Consider the following 16,437-nt stretch of genomic DNA (forward strand, 5'->3'; position numbering starts at 1 on the left):
TCTACTGCTGTGGAAGTCTAATGTGCATTTTCACAGCAAAGTTTTTATCATCATTTTAAATTTTTTTATTTATTGATAAATGGGGTTGACTTGGCTTAAAAAATAAAAGCCTACTATTTTCATCTGTATTCTGCTTGCTTAGACCAGCAATACGGCTCTGATCCTCCACATTACCTCTATTTTATTCCCTGGATAACGTGCACTCCTGATGATCTAGATCAGCGTTTCTCAAGCAATGTGCCTCCAGCTGTTGCAAAACTACAACTCCCAGCATGTCCGGACAGCCGTTGGCTGTCCGGGCATGCTGGGAGTTGTAGTTTTGCAACAGCTGGAGGCACACTGCTTGAGAAACGCTGATCTAGACAAACTGCAGCCAATCACTGACCCCCGCAGTCTTTTGACGACCAGTGACTACCTGCAGGATGCTCAGAGATGTCATTGGGAGAGCGTGTCAAACAGGGAATTTAACTGAGGCAGCGGTGAGGACTGGAGTAGTGTTGCTGTGCTTGGAGAAAAGAACATAGGCGAGTATAGGTTGTGTGTTGTTTATCTTAGACGACCCCTTTTAAAATATAGCATTAAATCCAGAAAGGAACTTTCTGCTCACCTACCAACTATTTGCATTCTTTGTGAAATAACAATTCGAAACCGGCCTTTCTTAGAAAACTGCGTTGTTCCATTTCTTTTGTTATTCCTTATAGGAATGTATAAATAAATGGACAACTGGCAGACACACCCCTTTGACATGAATAGTATCACCCAGTTGGCTATTTATAAATGTATCCATTTCTTGCTGAAATGACAAGAGCAACGACACAACAGAGTTTTCTCCCCTAAACTTCACTAAACTACAGGATCCCCGATGGACCCGTTTTTAAATGGGCACTGTCAGATACGAAAACTTTTGATATGTTGTAAAGCATGTATGACCAATAGGTTTTGCTATTGCTTTCATAAGAAAATGTTCAGCATTTCATACTGAAAAAGCCAATCAAACAACTGCCCCCCCTGCCTGGTGGACACATACTAGTCCTGCTGTGTCCATGCGTCATCACCTATGTCATGGACACACTTCCTTGATTGACAGCTGTGAGCACAGGGCTCACACCTGGAGGAAAAATCCTCCCACTGTCCCCTTGTGTCCTGCTACTGTCAGTGAGAACAAGCTGGGAGTTGTAGTTTTGCTAATGCTAGGGGAGATGTAAGCAGACAGCATACTGAGGGAGGGGGCGGAGACCTGCACACTGAGGCCACGCCCCCTCCCTTTGAGAGGAATTCAGACTAGTGAGCTAAATTAAAAGTGTAATAAAAAAAATAAAGGTGCTAGACACATAAAAATTAGATGTACATGGTCAGGATTAGGTACTGAGTGATATATATATATATATATATATATATATATATATATATATATATATATATATATATAAAAAACAAAATACTGGATGGACGATAAAATCACTATGAACCTAGCCTTAGAAGAAAAAGATGCTTCAAAATTATTTGGGACATAAGTGTTTGCCGATGTATTAGGATAATTGACTGCTCCTCTTAAAGGGGTACTCCAGTGAAAAACTTTTTTTTTTTTTATCAACTGGTGCCAGAAAGTTAAACAGATTTGTAAATTACTTCTATTAAAAAATCTTAATCCTTCCCGTACTCATTAGCTACTGAATACTACAGTGGAAATTCTTTTCCGTTTGAAACACAGAAATGTCTGCTGACATCATGAGCACAGTGCTCTCTGCTGACATCTCTGTCCATTTTAGGAACTGTCCAGAGTAAAAGGAAATCCCCATAGCAAACATATGCTCTTCTGGACAGTTCCTAAAATGGACAGAGATGTCAGCAGAGAGCACAGTGCTCATGATGTCTTTCTGGCACCAGTTGATTTAAAAAAAAAAAAAAAAGTTTTTCACCGGAGTACCCCTTTAAGTATCTAGTAGCACTATATTTCTTAGGCTGGGTTCACACCACGTTTTTCAAATACGGTAACCGTACACGGTTTTCCGCAAAAAAAGCGTATACGACCGTATCCGAAACCGTATGCATAGAGAATGCATTGTAAACCGCATTCCAAAAGTTGTGTACGGTTGCATCCGTTTTGCCTCGGATATGGTTTTGCCGATTTTTCAACTGTAGGCAAAAACGCTGTCGACCACGTTTTTGCCTCCAGTTGGAAAACCGTATGCGAACCGTATACGGTTCTTTTAACATTGTTGTCTATGAGAACCGTGCACAGAATTTCAGAATACGATTGCACACAGTTTTTCTAATCCGTTTTTGGAGTTGACACATGCGCAGATTGGAATTTCAATAGAACAATAGTAACTTTCTTAAATTGCTGGAAAACTAATTCCAACAAAATAGCAAAACCGTTGGCAAAAACTGATGCAACCGGATAGAACCGTACGGGGAAAAACCGTATACGTTTTAATTTGGAGTCATACGGTTGTATACGGTTTTTGCCATACGTTTTTTAGCGGAAAACCGTATACGGTAACCGTATTTTAAAAACGTGGTGTGAACCCAGCCTTACATATAGGGCCCCCTTTAAAGGAGTCACACATTTGACCACTGCTAGAGTCTTGAAATTCACTGTCAGTTTTATGCCTCAGCTTATACTAATAGATAACCAAAAAAAAAAGAAAAGCAAAATAGATCTCTGAAGATGACCATGTAACCTGTTTCTTTTGCAGGTGTGTTTGCTGCATGCAGTGTGGGTCGATCAGTCCAGGATTCCACTCGGAATGGCAGAACAATTATACACATTGTGCACCTTGCGCTAGTTTGGTTTGCTGCCCTGTTTGCCACCTAAACTATATGGAGGGTGATCTTTTAATACAGTGTCAAAACTGTGAGAGGTAAACAATGGTTGCTGGGCAGTAATCTTGCTTGTGTTTTATCCATCTAAATATAAAAAATAAAAATAAAATTAAAAAAAAATCGCCTAATTCTTCCTTCTTTTACCTCCCCCGTGGTGATCAGGTGGTTACATGCGGTTTGTGAGAATCTGTTTACTGAAGAGGAGGTAGAGTCGGCAGCAGATGAAGGCTTTCACTGCACAACCTGTCAGCCATTCATTGTAAAACAAGTTGGTATGTAGAGAATTTAGTTTCCTTTTGTGTATTTTATGATTGTGTAAGGCAGTGTTTTTTCTTAACCAGGGTGCCTCCAGCTGTGGCAAAACTACAACTCCCAGCATGCCCGGACAGCCTTTGGCTGTCCGGGCATGCTGGGAGTTGTAGTTTTGCCACAGCTGGAGGCACTCTGGTTGGGTAACACTGGTGTCAGGTGTGTTGTTCCAAACAAATAAGCATTAAATCCACTTCCCCCCCCCCCTCTTTTTTTACTTGTGTTCCTCCAGTTCCAATAATCCTTCCACCAAGTCCAGTTAAGGTGAAAGAACCAGGTGAGTTTGTTGTTCATTTTGTTTGCTTCTTAACACACAACATTCATTGTAAAGAGCTGTGTTCTTGAGATTGTGGGGGAGAATTTATCATTGTATATAAAGCTTTTTTGACTATTTTTGAAGGCGAAAATTTGCGCAAGAGTTTTTTTGCGCAAAATCTGATAAATTCTTCATAGCGATGTCTACGGTTAAGTTTACGAAAGAGCACTTTCTACTGTAGAATAAAACTTATTAACTGCGTGCACAAAAGCACTTTTCTTGCCCAAATATACACCACCTCGGAGGACACGTACCAATGTGTCAGAAAGCATCTGAGAAAGTGAAATTATCCTGGGACAGTTAGGACTACTACTCCCATCATGGACAGACTCTGTTCATGATGGGAGTTATAGTCCAGGGGCAGATCGCAGCAGGTCATTCTCCAGAGACCCGCTGCAATCTGCATTTATTAACTGTAAAAGCCGGTGGTACATGTGGCTACACTGCGCTCACGGCGGGGAATACTATTTACACCTGCGACCTTTACTGACCTTTAGTCATTAGGGGGCGGAGCTACACAGTCCAGTCCTGACTCTGTTTTCATTATGCGTTTTGCATAATGGGAACAGAGCCTTTCTGGCAGTGTGTTCCCAAACAGGGAGACTCCAGCTGTTGCTTAACTACAGCCCCCCCCCATGATGGGAGTTGTAATTAAGCAACAATTGGAGGCTCCCTGTTTAGGAACACGCTGCATTATGTGTGCTCTCCCCAGGGGAGAGCGCAAAAAAAAATGTACTAACCCATATTTCTTGTTTTTCTCTTCTTCTCATTTCAGATACGTGAATGCGGAGGACTACGTCCGATTCGGTGGAATGCGACAATGACAGCGTTTTTTTATTTCAATAAAATGATTAACGAGGGCCGTGGGGGAGTGTATATTTTTTTATTACATTTTTTCAATGTGTCTTGTTTTTTATAACTGAATTTTCAGGCTTGGTAGTGGAAACTCTCTTATAGACAGAATCCATTACTAAGCTGGGGCTTAGCCTTAGTCCCAAAAAACCGCAAGTGCGAACCTCCAATTATTACCCGGTACCCACCGCCACAGGGGTGCCTGGAAGAGCCGGATCAACCGGTCCGAACCGTCAAATATGGCGCTATTGGGCCTAGGCAGCAACAGGCTGGCGTTATTTAGGCTGGGGAGGGCCAGTAACAATGGTCCTTGCCCACCCTGGTAATGTCAGGCTGTTGCTGCTTGGTTGGTATCTGGCTGATACTGGAAAAAGGGGAAACCTATGCGGTGTGTTTGTGTGTGTGTTTTTGACGCTCTGGGCCTGTTGATACCGGCTCTTCCCGGAACCCCTGTGGCAGTGGGTACTGCGGTAATAATTGGGGGTTAGCGCTAACTGATTTTGGGGCTAACACTAAGCTCTGGCTTAGTAATGGATTCCGTCTACAGGACGGCTTCCACTACTTAGCCTGAAAATTCAATTATAAAAAATACAAGACATTGAAAAAAAATTTTATTTAAAAAAACCCTCCCCCCACAGCCCTCGTTAACCCTTTTATTGACCTTTAAAAAGCTGCTCATCGTCACAATCCACCGAATCTAGTCCTCTGCATTCCTGTATCTAACATTAGAAGAAGAAAAAAATAAAACTACAACACAATTTCTGTGATTTCTAAAAGCTGGTGTAAAATTTTCTGATGTAAACTGGACTCTCACCCCTTTGAAAATATCATGCAAAGTAGACAATATACGTGGACACGTTCACTTTTACAAAACGGACGTGGACAGTGTAAACCGCGGCACAAAGCTCTTTGAAAATGTGGTCGATATTTTTTGCGCACAAATTTTGGCGTGGAATTGATTTTTTTTTTTTTTTGGTGCAAAATTCTTTGAGATTCTCCCCCTCTGTGTACTTTATAAAGATTTATGATTTTTGATACAATTGTGCAGAGTTTTGTTCGGCGCACACTGCTGCTCCAGCACTTCTAGCTATGTGAGCAGTGTACAGCGGGAGATAGAAGGGAGTGCACGGTAGAACGAGGTGGGGTGTCGTTTCTATATTTGCACAGAATTTATCAAAGGAGTGCACAACCTTTTGCAAGAGTGTAAATTAGACAAGCAGTGTAAAGGGGTAGATCTGTTTCTACAATAGACACATAATGATGAATCTCCCCTTATGACCATATTTATTCCTTTGCAGAGCCTCAGTATTTTCGCTTGGAAGGAGTTTGGTTGACTGAGGCCGGTATGGCCTTGCTGCGGAGCCTCACATTGTCACCTCTCCAAAAAAAGAAACCAAGGCGGTCCCGACTGAGTACTGGTGGAGAGATTTTCTTGGATGGTCCTGAGCATGGTGCATGCGATGACAGGAAGGAAGGGGACACAGAGTGTGAAGAACACAAAGCAGATGGTGAGCCCTGCTGGAGAATGATAGTGCAGGCATTGCATTGCTTGTGCTATGTTGTATCTATTGGCTGCGATTGGTCTTGCATGTGCTTTCTTTTTATGTATCATTTTTTGTTAGGTGTCAATAATGAACTCATGGAGTGTGAAATCAAGCTAGAACCCCCTGGCACCCCTGAGCGTGAAGCGGGAGGCGAGTCAGAGGCAGTAAAAGGGGCTGAAGATGCAGACGATGTAAAAAAGAAGAAAAGGAAACCTTACAGGCCAGGTTGGGGATACAATGCTTTGGGGGAGATTTATCGAAACCTGTCCAGAGGAAAAGCTGCTGAGTTGCCCATAGTAACCAATCAGATCACTTCTTTTGTTTTTGAAAAGGCCTTGTCAAACATGAAAGAAGCGATCTGATTGGTTGCTATAGGCAACTCAGCAAGTTTTCCTCTGGACAGGTTTTGATAAATCTCCCCCTTTGTGCTTGGAAAACACATTCCATTGGAAAGTTCTTGAGTAACATCATTTTAATTGTTCTTTAGGAATTGGCGGCTTCATGATTAGACAGAGAAAAACGCACACGCGGTCTAAGAAGGGGCATGCCGCATTTTTGGAGGCCTTTCGTGAAAACCAGAACCAGGACGTTCACCCAGATGATGGTGAGTTCTCCGATCGTGTGTGTGTGTATAGCAACTTTTGTTTTTCCTTCACTCTACATAAAAATAAATCTGTAAATTTTTCAAGCTACTTCCCTCTGTCTCTAAGGGCCATGTTTCCAAGATGGAATATTTGCACTGATTTTGTGGCTTAATCCATCTGAAATCACCATCAACTTGTTTTCCGTTTAAAATCCACGTTGAGGACAAAATAAGTGACTTGTTATCCCACGAGGATCTGGTGGCCTGGAAGGAGGAAATGCTAAAACCATGGCATAGAACAGCATTTCCTAACCAGGGTGCCTCCAGCTGTTGCAAAGCTACAACTCCCAGCATGGCCGGACAGCCGTTGGCTGTCCGGCCATGCTGGGATTTGTAGTTTTACAACAGCTGGAGGCACCCTGGTTGGGAAACATTGGCATAGAAAGTGAAAATGCACAGTGGTTTATTTTTATTTCTTCCAATGTGTAAATATGTATCCATAGGTGTAAGACACGAACATGACTCTTCACTATTCACAGCCCCTCCAGAGACACCTGCAGAAGGTGGCACAGAGACTGGGACGACAGAGACAGATGAGAAGAAGAAACGGAGAGGTAGAAAAAAGAGCAAACTTGAGGATATGTTCCCAGCATACTTGCAGGTGAGTCACAGTGCACTTATATTGGTCATACAGGGGTCATAATGCAGATTATTGTATTTATTTTATTTTATTTCTTTTACTTTTGGGACAATTTTTTTAAAAGGGTACTCCGGTGGAAAACTTTTTTCTTTTTAATCAACTGAAGCCAGAAAGTGAAACAGATTTGTAAATTACTTCTATTAAAGAATCTTAATTCTTCCAGTACTTATTAGCTGCTGAATACTACAGAGGAAATTCTTTTCTTTTTGGAACACAGAGCTCTTTGCTGACATCATGACCACAGTGCTCTCTGCTGACATCTCTGTCCATTTAAAGGGGTACTCCGGTGCATAGACATCTTATCCCCTATGCAAAGGATAGGGGATAAGATGCCTGATCGCGGGAGTCCCACCGCTGGGGACCCCCGTGATCTTGCACACGGCACCCTGTTTGTAATCAGTCTCCAGAGCGTGTTCGCTCCGGGTCTGATTACCGGTGACCACACGGCCGGCGGCATGTGACGTGACGCCTCCGCCCCCTTGTGACGTCACGCTCCGCCCCTCAATGCAAACCTACGGGAGGGGGCGTGATAGCTGTCTCGCCCCTTCCCGTAGGCTTACAGTGAGGGGCGGAGCGTGACGTCACATGGGGGCGGGGGCGTGACTTCACACGCTGCCGGCCGTGTGGTCGCCGGTAATCAGACCCGGAGCGAACACGCTCCGGGGACTGATTACAAACGGGGTGCCACGTGCAAGGTCACAGGGGTCTCCTTTGGATAGGGGATAAGAGGTCTAAGCACCGGAGTACCCCTTTAAGGAACTGTCCAGAGCAGCATATGTTTGCTATGGGGATTTTCTCCTACTCTAGACAGTTCTTTAAATGGGCAGAGATGTCAGCAGAGAGCACTGTGGTCATGATGTCAGAAAAGAGCTCTGTGTTCTAAAAAGAAAATTATTTTCTCTGTAGTATTCAGCAGCTAATAAGTACTGGAAGGATTAAGATTTTTTAATAGAGGTAATTTACAAATCTGTTTAACTTTCTGGCACCAGTTGATTAAAAAAAAAAAGTTTTCCACCGGAGTATCCCTTTTAATGTGAAAAAAAAACCTTAACCACAAAATATGAGTTATGCCTAGTTATTTTGACAGTAGATAAAGTAAATCCCAATGAGTGCAAAGGGTGTCATTTTGTAAAAATGTCTACATGCATGTTCTTTCTGCTGTCATCTGCAACTTCCAGTGCACACTTTCTTAGAAGTTATAATTTCTTACATCCTTCACGGTGAAAGGGTTAATCTGTTTATTTTCTTTAATGGTTGTTTACATTCTGTGAATGACGTATCAAAATGTATTGTAAACCATAGCTTTTTAACCCCTTAATGGTCAGCAAGGAACACAGAATCTGATTTCTTTGGAAGGAATTGCATGCATTCTACAATATTTTTCGTTGTTTGGATTTAGGAAGCGTTTTTTGGCAAGGAGTTGATGGAGCTCAGCAAGCAAGCACTTCTTGCTGCTCGTCCTGTACCACAAAAGGTGAAAAGTGTGCAGAGTATGTCATGTCCAGCATCCGGAGCTGCTCCAATCCCACAGATGCCTCAACAAAACATAGGTAACAATCAACTTTCAGAAAACATTTTGAACCGTTGATTTCAAATTCTGTTTTTGTGTTGATGCAATTGTATGTCATAGCTGAAATGAGGACGGTCACAAGAAAAGATGCATCTGGGGTTTTAGCTGTAAATTAATTGCTTTCTGAACTCTACAGCCAAATGAATGTTTCTGAAGCTTCTAATAAATATTATCCATAAGTGGATTTGGCTGGTACTGCTTTATTGGGCTATGTTCATACCTGCCTTAAGAGTTGAGTTGCAATATTAGTCAGTCTTACCAGTTTTTTGCATGGTAAGAACAGCATTGCCTGCAGTGCCGTTCTTGATGTCAAAAATACTGGTACTCTGCCAGACCCCAATAAATTGAGCAGGGTCACTTGGCATGGGATGTTCTGATCTGTTACGAACCGTTGTGTCGCCAAAGTTTACGTGTTCTTTTTTGGACAACATCATGTAGTCGCTTTTTCTTTTACAGCGGAGACTGCAGCTGCCCCTCCTGAAGATTCTGACAGCAATGAGACGAAGTTAGAAAATTCAGGTTAGAAATACAATAGAGTTCTATACTTTCTATATTTTTTTTAGAAAGTTTATGCATGTCTAATAAAACTTGATTTCTTATTTCAAGCATGCTTTTTACAAAGTACTCAGTCATTTCCTCCTTGAACATTTTAAATAAAAAAAATTTAAAATAAATATTCAAACTTATGCCTGAGAACTCTTTACTACATAAAGGGATTTTCTGGTACTTTATCATGATGGTCCATATTAGGACACATAGGTCATCAGTACCTGATTGTGGGGTTCTGACACCCAGCACCCACACTGATCATTCGTTTGCCAAAACCATGGTGCCCACGTACATTGTGGATAGTGTCAGAAGCAGACCGCTTCAAATATTGTCTAGTGGCTGTGCTTTGTTACTGCAGCTCAGCTCCTGTTTATATAAAGGGGTACTCCGGCACTGAGACATCTTATCCCCTATCCAAAGGATAGGGGATAAGATGCCTGATCGCGGGGGTACCGCGACAGCTGTCATGCCCCCTCCCATAGGCTTGCATTGAGGGGGCGGAGCGTGACGTCACAGGGGGGGCGAAGCCGTGATGTCACTATGCTCAGTCCCCGTGATCGCCAGTAATCAGACCCGGAGCGAGCACGCTCCGGGGGCTGATTCTAACTAGGTGCGGAGTGGAAGATCACCGGGGTTCCCAGCGGCGGGACCCCCGCAATCAGGCATCTTATCCTCTACCCTTTGGATAGGGGATAAGATGTCTTAGTGCTGGAGTACCCCTTTAATGGGCAGTAACTTAGCACTTCCACTAAAACAATGCATTGAGTGGTCTGCCAAAGGTGCAGTGCCCACATACACATTGGTGCTGGTGCAAACGACTTAAAGGGGTTGTGCGCTGCCCTGCAGTTCGGAGCTCCGCTCACAGCGTCTGGAAGTTCATTACTCCGAACGCTGTGTGCGGGCTTCCGTGTTCGCGGCCGCCGGCCGAAGGGGCCGGGCGTGACGTTACGCCCGGCGGCCGAAAACACGGAAGCCCGCACACAGCGTTCGGAGTAATGAACTTCCAGACTCTTTGAGCGGAGCTCCGAACTGCAGGGCAGCGCACAACACCTTTAATTGGCAGGGGGGGGGCTGAATGTCTTACCATTAATCATATATTGATGGCAAAGCTCAAAAACCCTTGGAGTAGAACAGTGTAATCCATGTAGTGCCTGTACAGATGACCCATTGTATAGGAAAATGTACATCGGAGTGTCTGTGCCTGCACATAACTGCCTAATGGTAAGAATAGTCCTAGGAGTGACTAGAAAGACTCCTACTAGCATAAACAACACTAAAAGTAATTTCATTATCTTTTACAGAGCTTCTGGTATTAAGCAAACTGAATGTTTAAGGTGGAAATGCATAATAAAAAAGAGAGGGAAAAAAAAAGGGGGTGGGGGGGGGGGGGGGAGAAGGATCATTGTCAGAGGTCAGATTTGGAATACCGGCATGTTTTGTTAGCATGAGCAAAACCTGTTTTGATGATAAAGGAATAAAAGGGTAGTCTATTAACCTATTTTACTGGAGATCTACATTTAAAGAACTGCCATGATTCTTTGATTGCGGATTTCGCTAGAGTCTCGCTCTCCTTTCCTTCTGCCTGTCTTCTTGAGACATGGGCCTAGTTATTTACCTGCCCTCCCCTCCCCGCAGAGGATGCGTCAGAGACCGAGGCCATGAGTGTTGCTGCTTCTCGCACTGGAGAGAGAATTCTGATGATGCCAGAGGGAGCCCTCGGCTCGGATCTGGATAAGATCTCCACGGAGGGTTGGTCTCTCACATGTGCCCTAAGTTTCCTTTATTTTGTGATGTGTTGGGTATGCAGTGGTAATAAAAAACCTCTGCATCAGGTCTTTCCAAACCTTTCCCTTGCTGCACATCAGCTGTCACCTTCCCCTATGTTGTAATGTGACTGTATTGATCATTGCTGTACAGCAATGTGTCCTTGGTTTTTGTCTGGTTGTGATATTCACATAAAATGGCTCTAGAGCCTCACTGCTGTATTTATTGGTTGCCTATTAGTAACAACAAGCATGTATTCAGACGGGTTTTGTGTGTTTTTAGAATAATTTTGTCAGTCACCTTTTTTAAAGCCTAACTACCCATTCTTGTAACTTTTTCTGTTCTTTTGCTGAGCCCTAACTATGTTTCTTCTCAAAATGGGGTTTTCTGAGGCTTTATTGGTGGCCTGAAGATTGATCATACTGATAATCCAACACTAGACACCAGGGCCCAGATTTATCAAACTGTGAGAGAAAAAGTGGAGTGATTTCCTCACAGCAACCAATCACAGCTCAGCTAACAAGTTGAGGTAAAGTGAAAGCTGAGCTGTGATTGGTTGTTGTGGGGAAATTCACTCCACTTTCTCTCTCACACAGTTTGAGAAATCTAGGCCCTGGACGATAAATTGTTTTCCAGAGCTGCTAATGTATTTTAGGGCAGCACAAATGCCCAACCTGCGATTTGAGCCATGTGAAGACCCGTTTTAAAAAAGCACTATTGAGATCAGCACTTGTTCTCGTGCCCCTGTCAATTTGTGTAAAAGGCCCCTAAGCCATCAATAAAGTCCCATAAACCCCTTTAAGTTTGATGCAATAGTTAATTTACCTTGTGACCATCACCTTCACTATTTACTATTTTACAATGTAAAACTTTGTAAATACTAGAACATTGTGTGTCTGTAATGTATTTATACTGGATAGAAACCTAGAATGACTGGATAGAAGCCTTCATCTAGTCTGCACATATGTTTGTCCCAGACGTACACAAACTGTGGATTTACCAAACACATTTTCTGGAAGTTTATTCCAAGCATCTACTACTACTTTTTCCTTTTTTTCTTTAGACTTATTTTCATGTTCTCAATACCTTTTTAGCAGAACATGTCCCACAGTGGGACAGATTTACGTTTTCCTGGTGCACATTCCTTGCACTATTTTCCTATGTACTAGACACGTTTTAAGGCTCCTGCAACAAGAGGGCATTTCTTGCCATGCACCATAATTCTGGTGCAAGTTATGCCAACCAATGGCTGGTCATGATAAATTTGGTGTATCTCTAGACACTTTAGTCTACCAATCAAATCCATTGCTGGCTATGCTGGTCTCTCCCACATTCTTACACTGCTTAGTATAAGTTTACTCTGCCCGAGAGTGACAGTTTTACTAAATCCTAGTAAGTATTTCCTATGTGGTCACTAGAGCTTTGTACACTAGGATCACAAGTTGTTTGGGGCCATATAGTATGCACATAGGCCGACATTTATCATTGTCTTTAGACAGTTTTTTTCTGTCTACAAATGGCGCAAGCAGGGTTTATTTGCGCCTTTTTGGTTTACACATTTCTGCTGATTTTGAGTTGCAAACTGATTTTTGTGCAACACACAATATGGACGGGTTTTATGAATTGCGCCTTTTTGTGAAAAGGCGCAAAAAGTGCAAAGCCACTGAAAAGTCTCTAAACTACACCAGCCCAGACTTAGCTTAGCTTTTTGGTGTATGTGAAGAGAGAAATTTCAGAAAATGTGACCTGCACAAAATGTATCAAATGCTCTGTGACCATTTTAATAAATTTGGCGCTCCTACACATCACCAGCACACAAAAAAAGTGTAGAAAAATGCTTCACTTACACCTACAATGATAAATGCTTCACTTACACCTACAATGATAAATGCTTCACTTACACCTACAATGATAAATGCTTCACTTACACTACAATGATAAATGCTTCACTTACACCTACAATGATAAATGCCGGCCATAGATTCTGTATGATGAGCACATCAGTGACTTAGTGAAAAACATAGGACTAGGACAGTGTTTCCCAACCAGGGTGCCTCCAGCTGTGGCAAAACTGCAACTCCCAGCACGTCCGGACAGCTGAAGGCTGTCCGGGCATGCTGGGAGTTGTAGTTTTGCCACAGCTGGAGGCACCCTGGTTGGGAAACACTGGACTAGGGCAACACACAGGGTCATGCAACAGCATATTTGCCCAGATTTATCAATCTTCTTAAAACCAAAACTGTCTGGTTTTGCCCATAGCAACCAGTCACAGTTCTGCTTTGACACCTTAGCGGCACTAACATTAGCAGTCCTACCTGTGGACACTTCAAGCACAAGAGTAGATGCTCTTTGGTCAAGGTTTTCTATAACAAAGATTCACTTGGACTTCTTTGGGTTCTGGCCTTGCATTATATAACTAAGAAATGGTCCTTAGCTATTGTGGTCCAAATAAACCCCCCTACCCCCTCACCTTTCCTTTTGTGTGGTCGGTGCATCTGTGTAAAACTACGATCCCTTAATTTTTACTGGTGTCTGTCCTGATTGTTAGTCACTTATTCCACCTCCCTTGTGTATGCTTGGACTAATCCGAACAATTCTAACTCTGTTTTATGATAACAGAGATACCCAAGATGGCGAGTACAGACATTCAGCAGCTGTTAAAGGATGTGCTTGGCACCCCTGAGTGTGAGCAGTCTGTTAATAGACCAGCTGGTAGAGTTGAAGGGCACATGTCAACGGGATCAGTAACCCAGGGTCCAAGACCCTTTATACCAGGCATACCAGGTCAGTGTTTGTATCTAGATTATGTGCCTCTTCAGTAGACTGGTTGTCTATTCTGACATACTCAAATCTTGATATTGTCTGTGCCAAAGGGGATTTTGTGTAAGAATATAACCTGCAATGGCGATGGTTGTCAGACTGCTGGGACCCCCTGAAATCTTGTTTGGATCGGAGCCGAGAGGTGATTGCCTATGACAGTGTTTCCCAACCAAGGTGCCTCCAGCTGTTGCAAAACTACAACTCCCAGCATGCCCGGACAGCCTTCGGCTGTCCGGGCACGCTGGGAGTTGTAGTTTTGCAACAGCTGGAGGCACCCTGGGTGGGAAACACTGGCCTATGAGCAGTGCCACTCCATCCATTGTCTACAGGAGTGCTGTACTTGACTATCTTCTGCTCGAGTACGCAGCGGCTCTACGCATGTGGTCTCAGTTCTCAAGGTCGCAGAGGGTCTCGGCTTTCAAACACCTATGATCATACATTTCTCCCCTTTCCTGTATAATGGTAGGACAACACCTTTTTAAAAGAAATGTTATGTCGTTGTGGAAAGCAGCTGGATGGGGTCACATCTGACTAGCATTGGAGCTTTATAGTATAACGGATCATAGTCCTGACAATTTAGAGTATTTAACAATGGATAGTTTAGCTATTCATGATGATTTCACTTGTATAATTTGTATTGGGGACTAAAAGACAGATTTTTTTTTTTCAGGAGTGACCCTTTCTTCTAATGTTCAACTGGATCCGTTTTCTCCGTCTGGCTTCCTGGACTCCAGGTATTCTCAAATGACTTGTGTACATATTGTAGTAGTCTTATTATTGTTACCGCAATGTCCCTGGTGTGTGTTTGGTGGGTTTCCCTGATTGACTTCAATTAGGAAAAAAGGCACTCTGCTAATTTAACAAACAATTTTTTTTTCTTCCAACGTCGTGCCTTAAAGGGAACCATCATTACTTGAATGAGCCAACAATCCTTTTACAGTTTTTCTTTTTATTTTGTCAGTATAGCGTTCCTCACATTACATAGACCGTTGTCAACTGAAACTTTGCCCATTGTATTATCTTTTTTTCAAAATCGAATGTCCAAAACTTAGGTTTGGGCCAGATTCAATCTAAGGGGCGTTAGATTCCTAATCTGAATCAGAAACGTGCTAGTACAGGAGCAGAGTCCCTGCACATGTACATTCTTAAAACGCAACTGTCATGAACCCTGGGTGCTATAACCTTCACACAGCCATTGTACTGTGTGCAGATGTTGTGTACAGCACTGTTTTTACCTTATTTCTGCAGGCTTTCATCACCCCGAAAAATGCTTTTGATCACAGCCACACAGTCGGATAGGCGTGGCACGAGGTACACTATGCCCCGCCTCTGCCATGAGCGAAGTTACAGTAAATTCGATTCGTCACAAACTTCTCGGCTCGGCAGTTGATGACTTTCCTGCATAAATTAGTCCAGCTTTCAGGTGCTCCGGTGGCTGGAAAAGGTGGATACAGTCCTAGGAAAGAGTCTCCTAGGACTGTATCCACCTTTTCTAGCCCACCGGAGCACCTGGAGGCTGAACTAATTTATGCAGGATAAGTCATCAACTGCCGAGCCGAGAAGTTCGTGACGAATTGAATTTACTGTAAGTTCGCTCATCTCTAATTGACACACAGGTGCTAGCTCATGCGCCCCTCAGCTCATCTAACGTGTGCTGCCGCGTGTTATCTAGGCGCCTGATCAAAAGCATTTTTTGGGTGATGAAAGCCTGCAAAAATAAGGTAAAAACCATGCTGTACACACCATCTGCACACAGTAGAAAGGCTATGTGTAGGTTATAGCACCCAGAGTTCATGACAGTTGCGCTTTAAAGGGGTACTCCGGTTCGAAGACATCTTATCCCCTATCCAAAGGATAGGGGGATAAGATGCCTGATCGTGGGGGTCCTGCCGCCGGGGACCCCTGTGATCTTGCACGCAGCACCCCGTTAGAATCAGTCCCCAGAGTATGTTCGCTCCAGGTCTGATCACTGGCGATCATGGGGGGGCCGGAGCATTGTGACGTCACAGCCCCCCCGTGTGACGTCACCCTCCGCCCCCTCAATGCAAGCCTATGGGAGCGGACGTGATCAGGCACCTTATCCCCTATCCTTTGTATAAGGCATAAGATGTCTTGGCACCGGAGTACCCCTTTAAGTGGTAACCTACTTTGTCTGTACAGCACCACAGATTTCCTAGAGATTTATCCAAATTTCAGTCATTGCAGGAGATAATAAAGATCACATATGCCCACTTTATCATGTGTTTTTTTTTTTTTTTTTTTTTTTTTTTACATACAGCTAATAGAAATCTTAGAAACTAAGAGGTATAAGGTTTATATTAATCTGGTGACACTTGATTTTCCCTTCCTAGGGACAGAGGTGGTCTGTTCAGTCCTGAGCACTGTGACACTGATGGCTCTTTGACTACAGCCTCCACCCCCACAACACCTACCACAGAGGGAGAAAGTGATAGCCTTTCCTACAACCAGCGTAGCTTGCAACGCTGGGAAAAAGATGAAGAGTTGGGGGAGCTTTCTACCATATCTCCTGTCCTTTATGCAAATAAAAATTTTCCCAACCTTAAAAAGGATTACCCGGGTAAGCTGCAGCCGAGGCCTTGTGTG

The 16,437-nt window shown here is 43.3% G+C and overlaps 1 protein-coding gene across 6 annotated transcripts in view; it reads left to right on the forward strand.

The window, feature by feature from the left end:
- KMT2D (lysine methyltransferase 2D) overlaps positions 1–16,437 on the forward strand; it is a 158,098-nt gene that overhangs the window by 69,226 nt on the left and 72,435 nt on the right. For 3 of the 6 annotated variants that reach the window (XM_056562215.1, XM_056562216.1, XM_056562217.1), the window contains exons 16-28: positions 2,700–2,864; positions 2,989–3,098; positions 3,368–3,412; positions 5,602–5,811; positions 5,926–6,072; positions 6,335–6,451; positions 6,934–7,091; positions 8,530–8,680; positions 9,157–9,219; positions 10,885–10,998; positions 13,633–13,797; positions 14,504–14,567; positions 16,185–16,411. In XM_056562215.1, coding sequence (XP_056418190.1) covers positions 2,700–2,864; positions 2,989–3,098; positions 3,368–3,412; positions 5,602–5,811; positions 5,926–6,072; positions 6,335–6,451; positions 6,934–7,091; positions 8,530–8,680; positions 9,157–9,219; positions 10,885–10,998; positions 13,633–13,797; positions 14,504–14,567; positions 16,185–16,411 — 1,736 coding nt within the window. The remainder of the gene's footprint in view (positions 1–2,699; positions 2,865–2,988; positions 3,099–3,367; positions 3,413–5,601; positions 5,812–5,925; positions 6,073–6,334; positions 6,452–6,933; positions 7,092–8,529; positions 8,681–9,156; positions 9,220–10,884; positions 10,999–13,632; positions 13,798–14,503; positions 14,568–16,184; positions 16,412–16,437) is intronic. The other 3 variants (XM_056562218.1, XM_056562219.1, XM_056562221.1) reach the window with 3 other exon arrangements.

Source organism: Hyla sarda, chromosome 2 (assembly GCF_029499605.1).
Source record: "Hyla sarda isolate aHylSar1 chromosome 2, aHylSar1.hap1, whole genome shotgun sequence".
Taxonomy (NCBI): Eukaryota; Metazoa; Chordata; class Amphibia; order Anura; family Hylidae; genus Hyla; species Hyla sarda.